Raw genomic sequence first — 18,142 nt, 5'->3', positions numbered from 1 at the left:
AGAATGAGAACTACGTAGACATTTTCTACCAGACCTCAGGAACAAAGACATAGAATCCCCAGTGTTGGTTTTCCTGGGAAGTGAATGGGTTTGTATGTTTTGGGGAGGAGTTGGTTTTGTTTTATTCTGTTTTTCAAGATTGGGCTCCCTGTAATTTTGTTGATTTCTCCCCCAACCCCAGTACTAGGGATTGAACCCTGAGCCTTGAACCATGGTAGGCAAGCATTCTACCACTGAGCTATATCCTCAGCCCTAAAAACTAAAATAGAATAAGCCATTTAAAAACTTACCCTGGCATAAGAGATCAAGATACACTTTTTACCCTGGTTTGATAGCTCTTTGTGCCTGTAACACTGAAAAGGACACTAGAAGGCACCTCTGGGAATAAAGGCGACCTGAGTCAAGTAGAGATCTGTGAAAGTCTGAGGTTTTCCTTTCACTTTGATCTGAGACAGGAATTTAGGATGGGGCCACAGCAGCTGAATTCATGAGCCCAAAGGACCCAGGAACACGTTGGGTATGAGCTTGTTCACTGGTGAATTCAAAGCCAACCTAGAGTACATGGCAAGACTTAGTTTTACCTGTACCACCACTCCCTATACCCCCCCCAAAAAAACTTCTAAGCAGTTATTTAATGGAAGTGTGACAATCTATAATTTGATAATAAATTAATCACCCAATGAAACAAAACTGCCAACATTTTTTTTGAAAAGCATAAAGGATCCAGAATTTCCACAATATGAAACAGTATTTACAATGTCCCAAATGCAATCCAAAATTACCCAACATACAAAGAGCCAAGAAAACGAGAGCTCCTCCCAAAGGAAAAGACAGCTGCCTATGTGTTAGTTAGCTTTTGGTGTTGTGATGGCATTCCTGTAAGAAATCAACTCAGAAGGAAGAAAAGTTTATCTTTGCTGATGGTTTCATTGTATGGTCTCTTGGTTCTGTTGCTTTGACCTTTGGTAGCCTCACACATGCATCATGGAAGTAGGAACATTAGAAGACTGCTTCTTAGAGTGATCTCAAGCAGGGGTTAAGGGGTGCTCTAGAAATAGCTCAGTTGGTAAAGTAAGCATGAGGACCTGTTAGAACTCAGGAATACATGTAAAAACCCAGGCCAGTCTAGCCTAATTAGTCTAGAGTATCAGGCCAAGTGAGAGACCCTTTTATCAAAAAACCAAACAGGGCAGGCAGCTCTTGAGGAACAAAATCAAGGTTCTCTGGCCTCCACATATAGGCATATGTACACCTCCACCCCAAGCACACACACAAGAAAGAGAGGAAGCATGAGGTCCCAATGTCCCCTTTAAGGGTACACCCCCCCCCAGTGACCTAATTTCCTTCTAGGTCACACCTCCTAAAGGTTCCACCACCTCCCAGTAGCTCCATAGCCATCCAGCAAAGCCTTTAGCATATGGGCCTTTGGAGGATATTAAGATCCAGACCATAGCACTGACCCTAAAGTGACTCAGGGGTTGGCACTACTAATGACTTGTACACAGCCTCGGGTAGCTTCATGCTTTGAAATAGAATAAATGCACTTGCAATAAATGAAGATAGGAATGCCAGCTAGAGAAAGTATACGGAGAATCAGGTGGAAGGTAGACCTTCATAATTAAACAAGAGACCAAAATGCCAGCCTAAAGCCAATGGTATCACTATCTTAATATTAATGAATTGGGCACCCCTAGGCAAAGATAGAATGGCACATGGTGGTCTGAACCTCTAATCCCAGTATTCTGGAGGCTGAAGCAAGAGGATTGAGAGTTTGAGAGTAACTGAGGCTAGTAAGACTTCATGAAGGAGAGAGTAGAAAGTATTTTTAATATGAAGTATATAAGCCACCAGAATTTGTGAGCTACAACTAAAGTGATTACAGTGAAATTTGTAAGTCAAAGTCAGCAAATAGGAAAAAAAAACTAATAGAGGAAATTAACAAAGCCAAGTTATTTTTCCTCAACATATCAACCTTATATCTGAACTCAGTAAGATACAAAGATTAGAATGTATAAACTGTTATTGGGAATGCAAGAAAGATGATCACTTAAGGGCCTATAAACCTAGGTGCATAAAATGAGTATTACTTAAAAGCCAAGCAGGATGGTACACATTTAGAATCTCACCACTCTAGAGGTGGAAGCAGGAGGATCAGTTTGGGGCCAGTCTTAGGCTACATAGCAAATTTGAGGATAGCTGGGCTACATGAGACTTTACAAAAAAAAAAAAATCACTATTACTTCAAAAGATCACTTGTTTTGTGACTCTTCCTGCGGAAATACAAAGAAATAGCTATTCACTCCAGATAGTGAGGATACCAGCAGACCAAAGAAATGATTCTACAGGTCAGTTACTGGGTTACTCACAAGAACATGGTGACTAAAAGCAGCTGTGTCATGAAAGAGTCCCCACCCCTAGTCAGCCTTCCTCCACTTATATATTCTAGCACCCCCAGAACATAGCTAGAGAGCGGAAGAACTGGGAACATGAGTCCCAGGTGAGGGTCAGGTGACCTTCCTCCTACTTCCTTCAAAATGTCAGCACTATTGCTTTGCCCTGACCTTGGGGCCTAGGTGCTCAGACTAGAGGTCTGCCCCATGATGGCCAGGAATCTCATCAGGCCTAGAGGAAATGGTTTTACTACAACAATGTAAAACATTTTTCTAAGAAATTAGAAAACCTGCACAAAATGTACATATTTTAGAACACTAAACATAATTTACCAGCCAAGAATAATAGATTTTAAATAGCCTTATTTGTACTAAAGAAGTTGAATTTGAATTTTTTTTTTTTAAAGCCTGTTGAACCAGGAAAAAGAAGGGAACCTCTTTAGCCTGTCAGTAGACATCTATGAAAAATGGCTACAGCTGACTTCCCTTTTTTAAAAAAAACAAAACAAAACATGAAATGCCTTTATTTAAAGGTTCTGGGAAATGGTTATATATGGCTGGCAATACAGGCTAATATTTTGATTGTCAGAAGCTGACTGGGTTCTAGGAATTCATTCTAGGAATGAACCTGTCCTAGCACACAGTAGGTTCTATGTACCTTGGCAGACTGTCCTGTTCCTTTTAAACTTAAGAAAACTCCCAACCATCTCTGATACCAATATATTCTAATAATCTAGTATGATGTCCTTTAAATCCTCCTTTACACCTTATAAAAAAGAAAAAAAAGCAGCTTGCTGTCAGAAATATTTGGAGACCCCCCTTCAGTGAAATTAGTTACCACAAAGAGTATTTATTTACAATTCTGTTGTCTGGTTCCCCTTACTCAAGTAGCCAGTATATGTTTTACTATTATATCAGGACACCAAATCTCAAGGGACCCCATTAGTTCACATGCAAAGCTTCATATTCACAGCTTTCCTGGTGTGATGGACACTCTAACTTCCCATTTCTTCATCTAAAAAACTGGAGAGCAGTAGCTACCTGAGAGTCTTGAGAACTCAGTAGGGTACGTGACTCACCTGCCACACTGTCCTGCTGCTCTACCTCATGTGAGTGAACACCTGATGACTACACTATTTTACCCCACTGGAACTTAGTGTATAGTTTGGTGTACATCTATTGAAATACCTACATTGGGGCAGCTTCAATGGCATCTTATTTGTAATTTTCAACCTTCCCTTGGAACCAAGGCAGCTGTGTTACTGGGACTCTGGGGATAGACTCTAGTGGTCAGGGTTGGCCCCGTTCCGCAGCCTGCACAGGACAGCAGCTGATTGGCCAGCCAACCCTGCAGAACCAAAAGCCTCGTGGTGGAGTACTGGGTGTTCTTGCTCTACCAGGGGAAGCAAAGCATGTCTGCCTGTGCAGCATTGACAGTCAGCACTTCCAGGAAGTTCTGGCCATTACAATAAAAAAAGAAAAGAGTATAAAACACATAAGCTGAAGAACTAAACGTTTCTTTGTGTGTAGGTGACATGATTTTTTAAATAGAAAACAACTCCTAGACTAATATGAAGATCGGAGGACACTAAGTTAATATTAAAAGCTTTTGAAAACTACCAGAAAACAGTTGGAAAATGAAGTTTTAAAAAAATGTCCTTGTCACTTTTGCAGTTTATATTCTTGTAATCCCAACACACAGGAGTCTAAGGCAGCAGGATTATGAATTTAAGGCTATCTAGGTGAAATTAGCAAGACCCTGTCTCAAAACAAATTCTACCAACAGTACTGCCAGAGAACTTATAATAGTTAAGAATAAATTTAACAAAAGATGCAAAACTTCCAAGCTGAAAATTACAGAACATTGCTGAAGAGTTAAGTAAGACATAAGTAGTCAGGTGTGTCCTACCATTCTATATCTGAAGGCAAGAGGATTATGAATTCAAGACCAGCCTGGGGTACCTACTGAGTTCCAGATCCACCAGACTAACTACATAGTGAGACCTACATGGGTAAATGTGGAAATACACTGTGTCTTTGCAGGCTCTGTATTGTCATATGTGGTGGTCAGGTGGCTTTTGACAAAGATGTCCTAAGCAATTATTTAAAGAGAAGAAAAGTAGTTTGAAGAAATGATGCTAGGATATCCATAGGAAAAAGGTGAACATTAAACCTTTATTTTTCATCATATCACCAAATTAGAATGGGTCAAAGACGTGCATGGGAAAGTCAGAACTATGAAGCTCTTAGAAGTAAAGTCTTGGTATCAAGAATTTCTTAGAAATATAAACCATATTAATAAAAAAATTGATAAATAAACTTTATAAACTATAAAGGTTTCACTGTTCAAAAAGCATTGTTAATGAGGCTAGAGAGATGGCTTAGAAGTTAAGAGCCTTGCTGTTCAATCATGAGGACCTAAGTTTAGATGCCAGGAACCATATTGGGCAGCTCACAACTGCCTGTAAGTCCAGCTTTATAGGATCCATGAACACACCTGTACACACGTGCACATACACTCATACACAAACAGACACACACATGCACACAGAAATAGAATAACTCTTTAAAGAGAAAAACACTGTTAAAGACTGACGGCTTCCTTGGTGGTAGGGTGCTTTCCTGACATGTAAGAGGCCCTAAATTAAATCCCCAGCCCCATAGAAAAGAAAAAAAAAAATCACTAAGAAGGCAGAAAAATAAGCCACTGACTTAAAGAAAATACTGAATATGTATGTCTTAATCAAACAGTCTCTGTTTACTATCTTCCAGAAGAATTGTTACAGAACAGTTATCCTTATCAGCCCCTATTGTGGGTGCTGTGTTAGAAAACAAACAAAACAAAAACCTTGCTATATATATATAACAGGATGAGAAGGATTATTAAATATATATCAAGTCATGATAATTTCTCTGAGAGAAGAGAGTGACAAGGGGAAGCTAATTGGAAAAAAAGAGCAGAGTCAAAATAAGGTGGGGAATGTGAGCCATGTGGTGAACTGGGAATAGCAGTGACTCTGGGCCTAGAGAATGGAAAGTGGGACAGAAAAGTCGCCGACACCACATTAGGAAGGCCCTGGGAGAAGCTGAATCTCTCTTTGTATAGGAGGAAAGCACTCTGAGCAGGTGAGCCATGAGTGCCCATGATCCAGTAGAACAGTTGTGGGCTAGGCCAGTGAAGTCCATTGCATATAGAAATACATTGTAGAACCAAGACGCCATATCCATACCTCATTCCACTATTACTTGTGTTCATTAACTCGTTTAACTGTGATGGTTAGTGTTGTCAGAATCTGGAATCACCTAGAAGACAAGCTTCTGGGCATGCCTGTGGGGAATTAATCTTGATCAGGTTGAGGTAGGAAGACCCAGCCATTGTCAGAGACACCATTTACTGGGTTTAGTGCCTAACAGCAGAAAAGGGGAAGCTATGAGAGACAAGCATACAGCCATCGCTGCTTCATGCTCTCTTCATGCAGACTCCCCGCCATGGAGGACTGCACCCTTGAACTGTGAGAGAGAATAAGCTCTTTCTCCATTAAGTACCTTTGTCCCATATGAAAACACACATAGAAACTTTTGGGCTTAACCACAATTATGATGCCTAACATTTTGGGGTAGTGGTAGGGAGGATTGAGCCCAGGGTCTCCTACCTGCTCTGCCATGGAGCTGCATTGTGGGGTCCCCTGGCAAAGTTTCTTAACTCGGAGACAGTCTTGCCAGGTGGTCCAGGCTGGCCTTGAATTTTTGATCCTTCTGTTTCTACCTCTCGAGTAGCTGAGATTGCAGGTATGTACCACCATGCCCTCAGTAAAACCAGTTTTCTGATTAGGAAGATCTAGGTATTTTAGTTGCACCTCTTCACAATATAGATAGTAACAATTCCTGAAGGTTTTTGAGCTTTCCTTGATACTACCTACTGCAAGCAGGTCAGTTACAGCACCACTGTGCTCTCAGGAGACTTCTCGTGTTGCCTGGTTTTGCCTGGTTTTACAGGAAGCCAAGGCCTAGAGGGACCTAAGATTTAAATGCCAGTTTATGCCAGAATCAATAGCTTCAGCTGTTATTAGGCTGTTTTTGTTTTTGTTTGTTTCCAGTTCTGGGGGTGGCCTCATACATGCTAAGCAAGCAAGCACTCTACCACTAAGCTCTACCCCCAGCCCAGAATGTTCACTGAAACTTACTTCTCAAGAGTCCCACTTCAAAAGAGTGTTAGATCCCCTGGAGCTGGAGTGATAGGCAGTTGTTAAGAGTCTGATGTGAGTGCTGGAGATCAAACTTTGATCCTTTGGAAGAGTGGTATCATGAGCATGTCTCCAGTCTCAATTTCTGTATTAAATTTTTTTTTCCTGGTGGTGGTAGTGGTAGTGTGTGTGTGTGTCTGTGTGTCTGTGTGTCTGTGTGTCTGTGTGTGTGACGTGCACACACCATGACACACAAATGGAGGTCAGAGGACTGCTTTGAGGAGTTCCTTTTTTAAAAAAATATTTTATTATTTTTATTTTGTGTGTATGAGTGTGTTGCCTGCATGTATGTGTGTGCACCCGTGTGGTGCAGTGTCATGGAGGTCAGAAGAGGGCTTCGGGTTCCCCTGGAACTGGAGTTAAGGATGGTTTGTAGCCATCATGTGGGTGCTGGGAATCAAACCCAGGTCCTCTGCAAGAGCAGTCAGTGCTCTTAGCCGCTGAGCCATCTCTCCAGCTCCAGAAGTTCCTTCTTTCCTCCCTGCTGAGATCGAGCTCTGGTCATCAGGCTTTTGCAGCAAGCGTTTTTACCTACTGAGCCACCTTGCCAACCCCTATTTCATGTTTTCAGTGAATTAGAGTATGTTAAACTTTAATTTCTACCAACATTTTAATATGCTCTGGATGATACAAAATTGTTTATACCTTATAATAATATGTCTCTGATTTTTTTTTTTTATAGATTGAAGAATTCTCATTAAATAAATTAGGGAATTTCAGTCTTAAAGATATTGAGAAAGACTCTGTGGTCTGGGAATACACTGATAATACTGCAGGGGACACCAGCACAGCAAAAGAGGAGGCGCCAAGAGAGACGCCAGTGAAGAAGGGGCAGGTCTGTCCTCAGTCGCCTTCATTCCTCAGTCATGGCATTGTGCATCGATCTGTCTCATCTTCTTTATCTTAACTGTATTTTGGTTTGGTTTGGTTGGGTTTTGGGTTTTGAGACAGGGTCTTACTATGTTTCCCAGGCCAACCTGGAACTCACTATGTAGCCTAGGGTAGTCTGGAACTCATGACAGTCCTCCAGCCTCAGCCTCTCCAGTGCTGGGATTATGGGCAGGAGCTACCATACCTGGCTTTATTTTATTTTAACTATCTTTGATATTTAGTGTACAAAGCATTGTTTTCATTATGACATTTCTAAACATGTATTGTTTTATTGTATTAGCCCTCTGTAACCCTTTTTTGGACCACTTATCTCCCCACCTTCCTTATCTATGTCTATAATAGCTTCCTTTTTACTTCCATGCCTTTCCCCTCTTTTACAGTCCACATATGGGACAAAATGTGTAATGTTTGTCTTTGTGAGACTGGCTTATTTTAATATGATAATCTCCAGTGCCACACATTTTCCTGCAAGCAGCATAATTTCTTGTTTTCCACACACACACACACACACACACACACACACACACACACACACTATTTTCTTCATCCATTGATCCATTTATGGGTACCTCGGCTCATTCCATAACTTGACTAATGTGAACACTGCAGTGATAAGTATAGGCATGTGGTTTCCCTATGTAAGCTGACTTTAGTTCTTTTTAAGTATATAGCTAGATTATGTGGTCATTCTGGTTTTTGTGGTCATTTTGGTTTTTTAAAGAAATTTAACACTGATCTACTGTTTCATGACTATTTCATTTCTTTATTCAGCCCCGTGAATAAACAAATAATGAGAAAAATTTTTAATTGACATCATTAATCCATTTATTTATATGGCCTCTTCTGTATACAGAGGCCTTTGAAAGATACTGAGATTTCATCAAATAAAGCTTTACTTGTCGCCAAATGTGCTCAGATCTTAGATGGCATTGTGAGGTTTAAATGTATGGAGAGTTAACTTCAGACTACTTAAATAACAGTGAATATATCTATGATTTAATGTACTGATCCTATACTACTGGGAGTATGCAGGGGAGTTTATGTTTAAAGGGCTGGGGATGTAGCTTAGTGGAAGACTGATTGTCTAGCTTGTACAGGCCCTGGGTTGGATCCCTAGTACTACCAAATAAATAAAAAGAAGAATTGTCCTTAGACTTTCAAACAAATGTAATTATAGTAGTAGTAACAATAGGACTGGTGAATTGGTGAATGAGTCCCAAACCCTAGGACCTTCTTAGAGCCCTTTGGAGTAAGATGACAATAATAGCCATAAAGTACTTCTAAGACTGGGATTCAAGGTTCTAATCCCAGTGTGTACTAACAAGTCATTCCATTCCTTCAGTCATGGGGTATGTATGAGTCAACTGAGAGTGGGGACTGTAGATTCTCCTGTTTCCTAGACTCGGGGTTAGGGAGGATGTACCTTGCCTGTCTGCCCCCAGAACACCACCACTTCTGTTTTCCATTTGGGGTTCCAGTTGTGGACAGTAGTCCTGGTTACTTCCTAGCTGTTTGTTCTTGGGCAAGTCACTTAATCTTTATGTGGCCCTGTTTCCTCCCAACAAATAATATCGGTACCCTCTCATAGGGTCAGTGTCGGGTGCGGAGCACTCAGTAAATCCTAGCTACTGTTCTTATTTTATTTGAAAACGAATGTTCTCTACTTTTAAAAAAAAAGGTTAAATGTCAGTGATCTGGATATTTCAGAAAACAAGTTTCTTGCCATAATACTTGCAAGTCATTTCAGTGAGATGCTTAAAAATCCTTTGTAAAGCTAAAAAATCTGTGGATAAAGAAGCAGAATTTAAGAAGGCCCTCAACTTCTAGGGCTATTTTCTATGTCCTCAGCTATAATGTTTGGAACCTCGGTCATTTCCATTTCAGTCAGTCACTCATCTCTGCCATGTAATTCCCCGAGGTGACTTGTTTTTTTAATTGGCAGAACCTTTGTATTTGAGATTTACTAATTAATAAAACATTACACTTATTTTGAGGTGTGGTGTTAAAAATATGATTGGAGACAAATTTATATACCTCAGAGCAACAAAAAAGTTTTTTTCATTGTCAACTCTGGAAATAATGTGAAGAAAAACCATTGTTGTCACTCCATTTAATGCTTTATTTCACCCCCACCTCCCCACCCCAGTTTGGAGAGTTCAGTCATGCTGCCACTTCTGAAATAAGTTCTAGAGGTGACATGTGATATTGTGAAAAACGCACTGTACTAAGATCAGGAGACCCAGTTCTTTCACTGCCAAGCAGTTTGCCTGAAAAGTCACGAAAGCTTGTTGGAATCTCAGTTCTATCTTTTGTAACAAATGGGAGTTGAGCTAAATTACTTATTAAGAGCATCGTACAGTTGTGACATTGTATTTCAGTGATACATGGATTTCTTAAAAAGACTAGACCTGAGAAAATACAGAGAGCAACCAAGTCTGCCAGATGCTTTCCCTTGTTTCTGATTTAATCCTCATAACTATCCTGTGTTATAGGTGGTATCATCCCTACTCTGCAGATAATGATAGCGACCATTTTTTGAACACTGTGTGCCAGGCACTGTGCTAAGCACTTTACAGACACTATCTCACTCAGTCCTCCCAACAACCCTATGAGGTGGGTACTGTTATCCCCGTTTATCAGATGAGGAAACCAAGTCTTAGCTAGTTTATAGACCTTGACCAAGATCATCACAGCTGGTGCATGGCAGAGTTTGGATTTTAAACTAAGCTTATCCCATAGCCAAGTCTTTTATCCACTGCCCTGCCTGTACTGCTGAACTTAGAGTGGAGAAACTAAGTTGCAGGGCAACTAGGAGCTGTGAGCTGACAGAGTCGCTATTGGGGAATCACACCCCGCCCCCCGCCACTTCTGTCAAGTCCTGTATACCTTACATTATATCAAGTATCTAGTTGAACTTGTCAAAGTCTGTGATTGAAAAACTAGTATCAAGTTCTGACTTTAAACTTCAGTGTCACTGGCAGATTTAGTGTGCTTATATAGCATATCAGGGCAAAGAGAGTGATTTTTCTTTTATCTCTGAGCTTTGGCGCTACCCATTTCTGGGTATCCATACCTATAAAGGTGCCCTCCAGCAGCAGTGATGGGAAGAAGTCTGTTCTGAGCGTATTTAGATGTGCTGTCTGGCTAAATAAAATTAATCCTATTTCTATGTTAATGGCTAGATTTTAACTTACTTGAATTCCGGTAAAGTGATGCTGTTTTACCACTAACAAAATAGAACCTAGAATTTGATTTATCTAGATGGATTGTCAAGTCTGTGTTCTTGATAAGTCTTTTCAGATTTTTTTATTTGATATTTGAGTAATACCTAATTTTTCAGACTAAGCTGACATATGAATTAATCTCTGTGTTTCCCTTTATTATAAATAGGTGCCATTGATATTTAATATAAAACACCAGCCTTCAGTACCAGTTGGACAACTCTGGGTGGAACTGCTGCGATTCTATGCTTTAGAGTTTAATTTGGCTGATTTAGTGATTAGTATCCGTGTCAAAGAATTGATATCCCGGGAATCAAAGGATTGGCCCAAAAAGCGCATAGCCATTGAAGGTAAGTTTAATTGTTTTGTAAAAGGCACAGGTCTAACAGTCTGCTTTTTATTACTCTCTTCGCAGTTCTTACCTGGTTTAAAAGGTAAAATAAATATGGAATCTTACATGTGTTACATTGGATTCTTCCAAGGGACCAAGGGTTAATCAGTGGTTTTTTTAAGTACTGTAATTAAGTATCTTAGTTATCAAGTAACTGGTTAACAGTACCTGAGTCCTTGCTTTGTAAAATTGATTAGCAGCTTAAACACTTTGAAACTTCTCCCCAATGTAGGTAGGTTCCCCTTTCCACTTTGCTGTGCTGACTTCTGTGTTTTTAAATTCTGTCCTCTCAGCAATTCTAAAGTAGAAAGCAGTAACTTACTCATAAAAGCATTTTCCTTGAAGGCTCACTTCCCTGAACACACACACACTCTCAGAAAGACACTCGCGAGCCCTGTAGGTAACACTAAATGGGCTAGCTCTTCTCAGCTTTACCAAGTCAGGAGGTTGCAGCCCCTCTAGAAATCTTAATTCTCCTCCTTTAAGTGATTTAAGAAACAAACCACAAACTCCTACAACGAAGTTTCTCATTTTTGCTTGATTTTTTTTCAAGCTTTATGTTGCATAAGATTTTTTTTTCTTTTTTTTTGTTTTTTTTTTTACATTTTGCATAAATTCTGTGTGCAGTTGTGGGGATCTCACATTTTTAAACCCTCCCCTGCAGTTTCTCTGGCTCAGCTCTTCTGGCCAATTGCCTAACCTGCTGGAGTTCTAGGGGAGGAGAAAAGATTGAGAGAAGTGGTGTCTCCTCCTGGTGCCTCCCTCTCGCCCCTGAAACTCAGGCCAGCCAATTCAGTGATGGGGCTTCCCAGGGCGGAAGAGTGGAGGTAAGCTTAACACACTGCAGGGCTGGCTGAGTGGGGAGCGGAGCACTCAGCCATTGAAGCCTGTTGGGAAGACCTAACTTCCCCAGGGCACGAGAACCACACTGATGACGTCTTTCCTACCTCCACAGTTATTGAACAAAACAGGGAAGGGGTATGAGTTCTGATGGGTTCTCTGTAGAGCAGATGTTTCAGAAAGCATTACCTTTTCTTCTGTTATTGTTGTTCTTTTAAGCATATAAGATGCATGGTAAATTTACTGTTGTTTATTTGTTGTCTGTTTTTATCTGCAGAAGTCTTAAGTTTTAAAGCATGATGAAATAGATGTATATGAAGTGGTGGATTTCTCTTTTTATCTTCTCTCTCTGTTTTGTTACAGACCCCTATTCTGTTAAAAGGAATGTGGCAAGGACCCTAAATAATCAACCTGTGTTTGAGTATATACTTCATTGTTTAAGAACAACATATAAATATTTTGCTCTTCCACACAAAGTTGCAAAATCCAGCCTTCCAAAGCCTCTGAGCCCAACTGCATGCATTTCAGAACATTCTAAAGAAGCAGAAAATTGTGACCCAGACCTCCAAGCAAAAGATAATAAACTGGAAAATTCAGTTTTGGTTCAAGGTCCTGGTGCTATTACCACTTCAAGTGCCTGTAAGGCACAGCCACTTACTCTTGAAGAGACTGCCGAGAATTTTGGCAGCCCCCTGGAGAAGGAAATGGGAAATGTCCACATCGATATTCATGCGGGAAACTCAGGCTGTATCCAGGTGGAGGTCAGTTATGAGGATTATATGGATGTTACAGTAAAACATCAAGAAACAGGAAGTGAAAATGAGAAAGAGAAAACCAGAAGGAAGGGCAAGCATCCTTTGACCACTGATAATCAAGGTTTAAGCAGGAGCAAGCTCCTAGAACTTCAAACCTGTGGCCGCACATGTAATTATGAGGCAGAGAGCACTTTGGATTTAGTAGGGTTCCGTAATCCTACAGCTAAAGAGGGTGATTTACTTGCTTCTTTAGATAACAAGGCTTATGTTAATCAAAGTATAGAAGATACTGATGAGCTAGAAGATTCTCTAAACCACTTTGCCCCTTTAGTCCCAAGTCAGACATCAGACATCATTCACTTTGATGAGGAGGAGGAGGAGGAGGAAGAGGAAGAGGAAGAAGAGGAGCCAAGGCTCAGTATTAACCAAAGGGAAGATGAGGATGGCATTACTAATGAAGATGAGTTAGATAACACGAACACTGGATCAGGGGATGAGGATGCCCAGTCTAAAGATGATGATGAATTAGTTGAGCCTGCTAAGTATGAAGATTTGAAAGATTATGGAAAACATGCGGATGAAGCTCTGCTCAAAGACCTTGATAAAATAAGTCTTAAAGAAGAAAATGTTTCTGAGGAAAATTCACGTGGGGACCAGTCTGATTTCTTCTATGAATTTAGAAAACTTACCTTCACCAAAGGCAAGGTAATCATTGCTTCTACTCATAGATCTGAGATACTTTCATTGTAGTGAATGTAGTTTCAGGTTTGATTATTTATTTATTTATTTATTTATTATTTATTGAGACAGGGGCTCCCTGTATCCCCAGCTGGACTGGAACTCTCTGTGTAGACCAAGCAAAGAGAATTTTAAAATTTTATTTATACACCTATTAAGTGTGGGGGTGGGTACGTGTGCCATGTCGTGTGTGGAAGACAGGACAACTTGGAGGAATCACTTCTCTCCTTTCACCATGTGGGTCCTGGGGATCAAACTCAGTTTGTTGGGCTTGGCAGTAGGTGCCCTTTAACAGCTGAGCCACTCCACCAGCCCTAACTTCAGTTTTTATATACTAGAAATACTAGCTTCCCTGTTTGGTTGTGGTTTAATAAGGTTATGTTTTCTAATATACCTGTTTGATTCACTTCCCTCCTTAAGACTCGTGCGAATGTGCATAGGAAGAAGGGAATGCTGATAGTTCACATCCCTGTCTCTGGAGACTACCCAAACATGTCCCATCTCTGGATCATTTGGAGTAGCAGCATATTAGAATATATGTGCACTTAAAATTTTTATCTAAATTTACCTTTTCTTTAGCAAATAAAATTTCCTATTCACTCTTCTTTTGGCCCTCCATATTCCTTTAGTCTCCCACAGTAGTGTGCAGCTTGTGCAAGCGAGAAGGTCATCTGAAAAAGGACTGTCCTGAAGACTTCAAAAGAATCCAGCTGGAACCCTTGCCGCCACTGACACCCAAGTTTTCAAATATCTTAGATCAAGTTTGCATCCAGTGTTACAGTAAGTTGTTCACATTTTTTTATGTATATCAGTGTATTGCTGCATGTGTGTAAGTGCACTTGTGCCATGCAGTGCCCACAGAGGTCAGAAGAGGGTGTTAGTTTCCCCTGGAACTGGAGTTAAGGATGGTTTTTAGTCACCTTGTAGGTGCTGGGAATCCAATCTGGGTCCTCTGCAAAACCAGCCAGTGCTCTTAACTGCTAAGCCATCTCTCCAGCCCCCCACGTTTCTTTAGATGTGTCACAGGAGTTGACATTAGGAGTCATCAGAGTTGCTGTCAGCATTCCAAGCACTTACCCACTCTACTGAATCTTCAGTGTTCGGTGTCTTATACTCCCAGCTCCTCCTTCAAGCCTTAAGATTAGAAGATAGTACTCCTTCCCCAGCTGGTAAAAATGTTTTCTGTAATAGGTACATGTGATAGAAATTCAGGCACAAAAGGATTCTGTGACTAAGTAGGAAATCATCTACATACTCCTTCAATCTGCTGAGATTTCTAGAGCACACTATAATAAAGGCATCTGAGCAATGTAGTGAAATGATCTTAAGTTTTTAATCCAATATTTCTAAAACCTAAACACTTGTTTTTTGTCATTTTTAAATATATTTTTATTCTTTGAGAATTTTATACAATGTATTTTGATCCCATTCACCCCTATTCTGCCCCCTAACTGCTCCCAGAACAACCCCACTTCCCTCCCAACTTCATGTCCTCTTTTTAAAAAATAACCCAGCAAGTCCAATTTATGCTGCCCTGTGTTCATGAGTGTAGGGCGATCCAGTGGAGCATGATTAGCCTACCAGGAGTCACACCCCTGAAGAAAACTGATTCTCCTCCAGCAGCTATCAGCTGTTAATAAGGCCTCAGTTAGGGTGGGGGCTGGTGAGCCCCTCTGTGCTAGAAAGTTACTGACTGAATCTTGCGCGGGCAGCCACAGCTGCTGTGAGTTCATGAGTGCAGTAGGCTTGTTATATCTAGAAGATACTTTTCTGCTCTGGTCCTTCATAGCCTCTGGGTCTTAAGCTTTCTGCCCCTCCTCTGGCATGGTTCCTGAGCCTTTTGTGGGCAGAATATTTTTCAATGAAAATTACTAGCCCACTTCCCACTCTTTAAGGAACATCCATTTGTGGAGACACTGGTTCTTAGAGAAGTCTCAGCTTCTACAAAGAGATAACCTTTCAAGGAGAAGCAGGCCACCGCTTAGACTGGAGATACTTGATGTATCACATTTTGCTACATCTTGAGTAGTCCATTTGTGTCCAAAGATAGTTGTTCTTAATTGTTGACTTTATGTTTTCTTTTACTGCCCCCACCCCCAAGGAGCTCTCTGTGTGACTGAGGCTGGCATCAAACTTGCTGTCCTCCTGCCTCTACCTCCTAAATGCTAGAATAATAGGCAGGCACTACCATGCCCAGCTTAATCTCCCAACATCCATCTTTCTGACAGGACTTTACTGTGTTATTCAGTCTTGAACTACTGGGCTAAAGTGAATCCTCCTCTACCTGGGCCTCCCAAATAGCTGGGCTGTAAGCATATGCTGCCATGGCAAGCTACCATTCTTGCTTTTTCAGTTTTTTTTTTTAATATTTTATTTATTATTTTTATTTTATGTGTATGAGTGTATTGCTGGCATGTATGTGGGTGCACTCCGTGCCATGAAATGCTGTGGAAGTCAAAAGAGGGCTTCAGATTCCCCTAGAACTAAAGTTAAGGACAGTTCATAGCCACCATGTGAGTGCCGGGAATCAAACCGGGGTCCTCTGCAAGAGCAGTCAGTGCTCTTAACTGCTGAGCCATCTCTCCAGCCCCTCCTTTTCAATTTTTTAAAACTTTTTGGATGTTAAGTAAGAAAACTGGGTTCCCAGTTAAAAACAAACCATGTATATATTCAGAGTCTAGGCTTTCTGTCAACTTCAGCATAGAGCCCCTTTCTATATTACCTTCCATTTCAAGAGCAGTTCTTGGTTAGACTTGTTTTGAGACAGGGTCTCCCTAGTGACCCTGGCTGGCTTGGAACTTGCTATGTAGACCAGGAAACTTGCAATGCTTCTCTCCTCTGCCTTCCAAGTGCTGGGATTACAGTTGTGTACATGTGTCTGACTTATGATAGACTTGTTCTTGCTTTTATTTTATATTGCTAGTACCATCTACTGGGAAGGCATCAAAATTTAGTTCTTTTAAAAATTTGTAACTTTTCTCAAAAATATTTTTTCAAACAATATTGTCTTCCCCACTGCCCCCAAACCATTCCCCCACTCAATGACTATTTATTTTTAAACAGAGGACTTTTCTCCAACTATTTTAGAAGATCAGGCTCGTGAACATATTCGACAAAATCTAGAAAGTTTCATAAAACAGGACTTCCCAGGTAAGTAAGTTTTTTTTAATCTTTAGGAAAAGAAAGGTGTTGTGACCTTTTGAGTGAATACATGTATTATAAGCACATGAACTTAACAATAATAAGATAATCTTATGGTGATGGGGATTAGAGATCAGGTGCTTTTTTTATATACCCAGGCTGGATTTTGGTCTGCTACATCCTAATTTGCCAGCAGAAAAGACAGCAGCATAGGATTCTTTAGCAGATGCCTCAGGTGAATTTCACTTAGTATTGCAGGGAGTCATACCATAAGTGCATTTACAGGGGTTAGAGAAGAGGGTTCAGCAGTTAAGATCTTAGGTCCTTGCAGAGGACCTAAGTTCAGTTCTAGCATCCACACTGGGCTTCTCACAACTGCTCCAGTAGGATCCAACACTCATACACACATACTCCTATACAGACTCACACATATATGTATAACACACAGTTAAAAAATAAAGTAAATCTGTAAAAAGTATATTTACATAGAAAGCATTATCTTACATTATAAAAAATAGATGATCTGCATTTAAGTATAAAGTGGTACCTAGTAATCTTTTATATTATACAATGTATATATTTAAGTTATTAAACTTATTTAAACTAAGGGGAAACACTGAAAATAAAAATGTGGTTAAAAAGAATTTTGGGGCCAGTGAGGTGGTTCAGTGGGGTATGGGCCACCAGTTCTAACAACCTGAGTTCAATCTGGGACCCATATGGTGGAAGGAAAGAACCAACTTCTAAAAGTTGTCCTCTGACCTTCACATACACACTGTGGCCTTTGCATGTGTGCCGCATACACACTCACACACTAAATAAATAAAGTGGTAATTTTTTTTTTTTTTTTTTTTTTTTTTTTTGAGACAGGGCCTCCCTGTAGCCCCAGCTGTCCTGGAACTCACTATGTAAACCAGGCTGGCCTCAAACTCACAAAAATCCGCCTGCCTCTGCCTCCCAAGTGCTGAGATTAAAGGCGTGCGCCACCATACCCGGCCATAAAGTAATTTTTTTAGATAGGATATTTAGCAACTGGGTATTTCTGATTTCATGAAATAGATATTTTATTCTTAAAAATGTACTTAGATAATGAGCTATTACTTATTATCTATCCCTAACAGGAACTAAATTGAGTTTGTTTGGCTCTTCCAAAAATGGATTTGGGTTCAAACAGAGTGACCTTGATGTCTGTATGACAATTAATGGACATGAAACTGCTGAGGTACAGTGATCACATGAATCTCAAATTTGCTGTGAAAGTGTGATTTGCTCGATCGTTACTGAGAGAACTGATAGGTGTTTTCCATATGTACCAGGGCATACCACATGGAGTGAGCCTTTCCACATACCTTTTGCCAGATGCATTAAGAAGCATAGAAGTTGGAGCTGGGCGTGGTGGCACACGCCTTTAATCCCAGCACTTGGGAGGTAGAGGCAGGCGGATCTCTGTGAGTTCAAGGCCAGCCTGGTCTACATAGTGAGTTCCAGGACAGCTGGGGCTACAGGGAGACCCTGTCTCAAAAAGACCAAA

General features: G+C 40.5%; 1 protein-coding gene across 7 annotated transcripts in view; it reads left to right on the top strand.

Moving 5' to 3' along the window:
• Tut7 (terminal uridylyl transferase 7) overlaps positions 1-18,142 on the top strand; it is a 91,202-nt gene that overhangs the window by 21,642 nt on the left and 51,418 nt on the right. For all 7 annotated transcript variants that reach the window (XM_029563504.1, XM_029563505.1, XM_008833086.3 and 4 more), the window contains exons 11-16: positions 7,317-7,469; positions 10,916-11,096; positions 12,341-13,437; positions 14,100-14,250; positions 16,534-16,620; positions 17,733-17,833. In XM_029563504.1, the coding sequence (XP_029419364.1) occupies positions 7,317-7,469; positions 10,916-11,096; positions 12,341-13,437; positions 14,100-14,250; positions 16,534-16,620; positions 17,733-17,833 (1,770 nt within the window). The remainder of the gene's footprint in view (positions 1-7,316; positions 7,470-10,915; positions 11,097-12,340; positions 13,438-14,099; positions 14,251-16,533; positions 16,621-17,732; positions 17,834-18,142) is intronic.

Source organism: Nannospalax galili, unplaced genomic scaffold (genome assembly GCF_000622305.1).
Source record: "Nannospalax galili isolate Female #2095 unplaced genomic scaffold, S.galili_v1.0 scaffold1096, whole genome shotgun sequence".
NCBI classification, from domain to species: Eukaryota; Metazoa; Chordata; class Mammalia; order Rodentia; family Spalacidae; genus Nannospalax; species Nannospalax galili.
The sequence above is the reverse complement of the archived record's forward strand: the minus strand, read 5'-3'. Positions and strand labels throughout refer to the sequence as shown.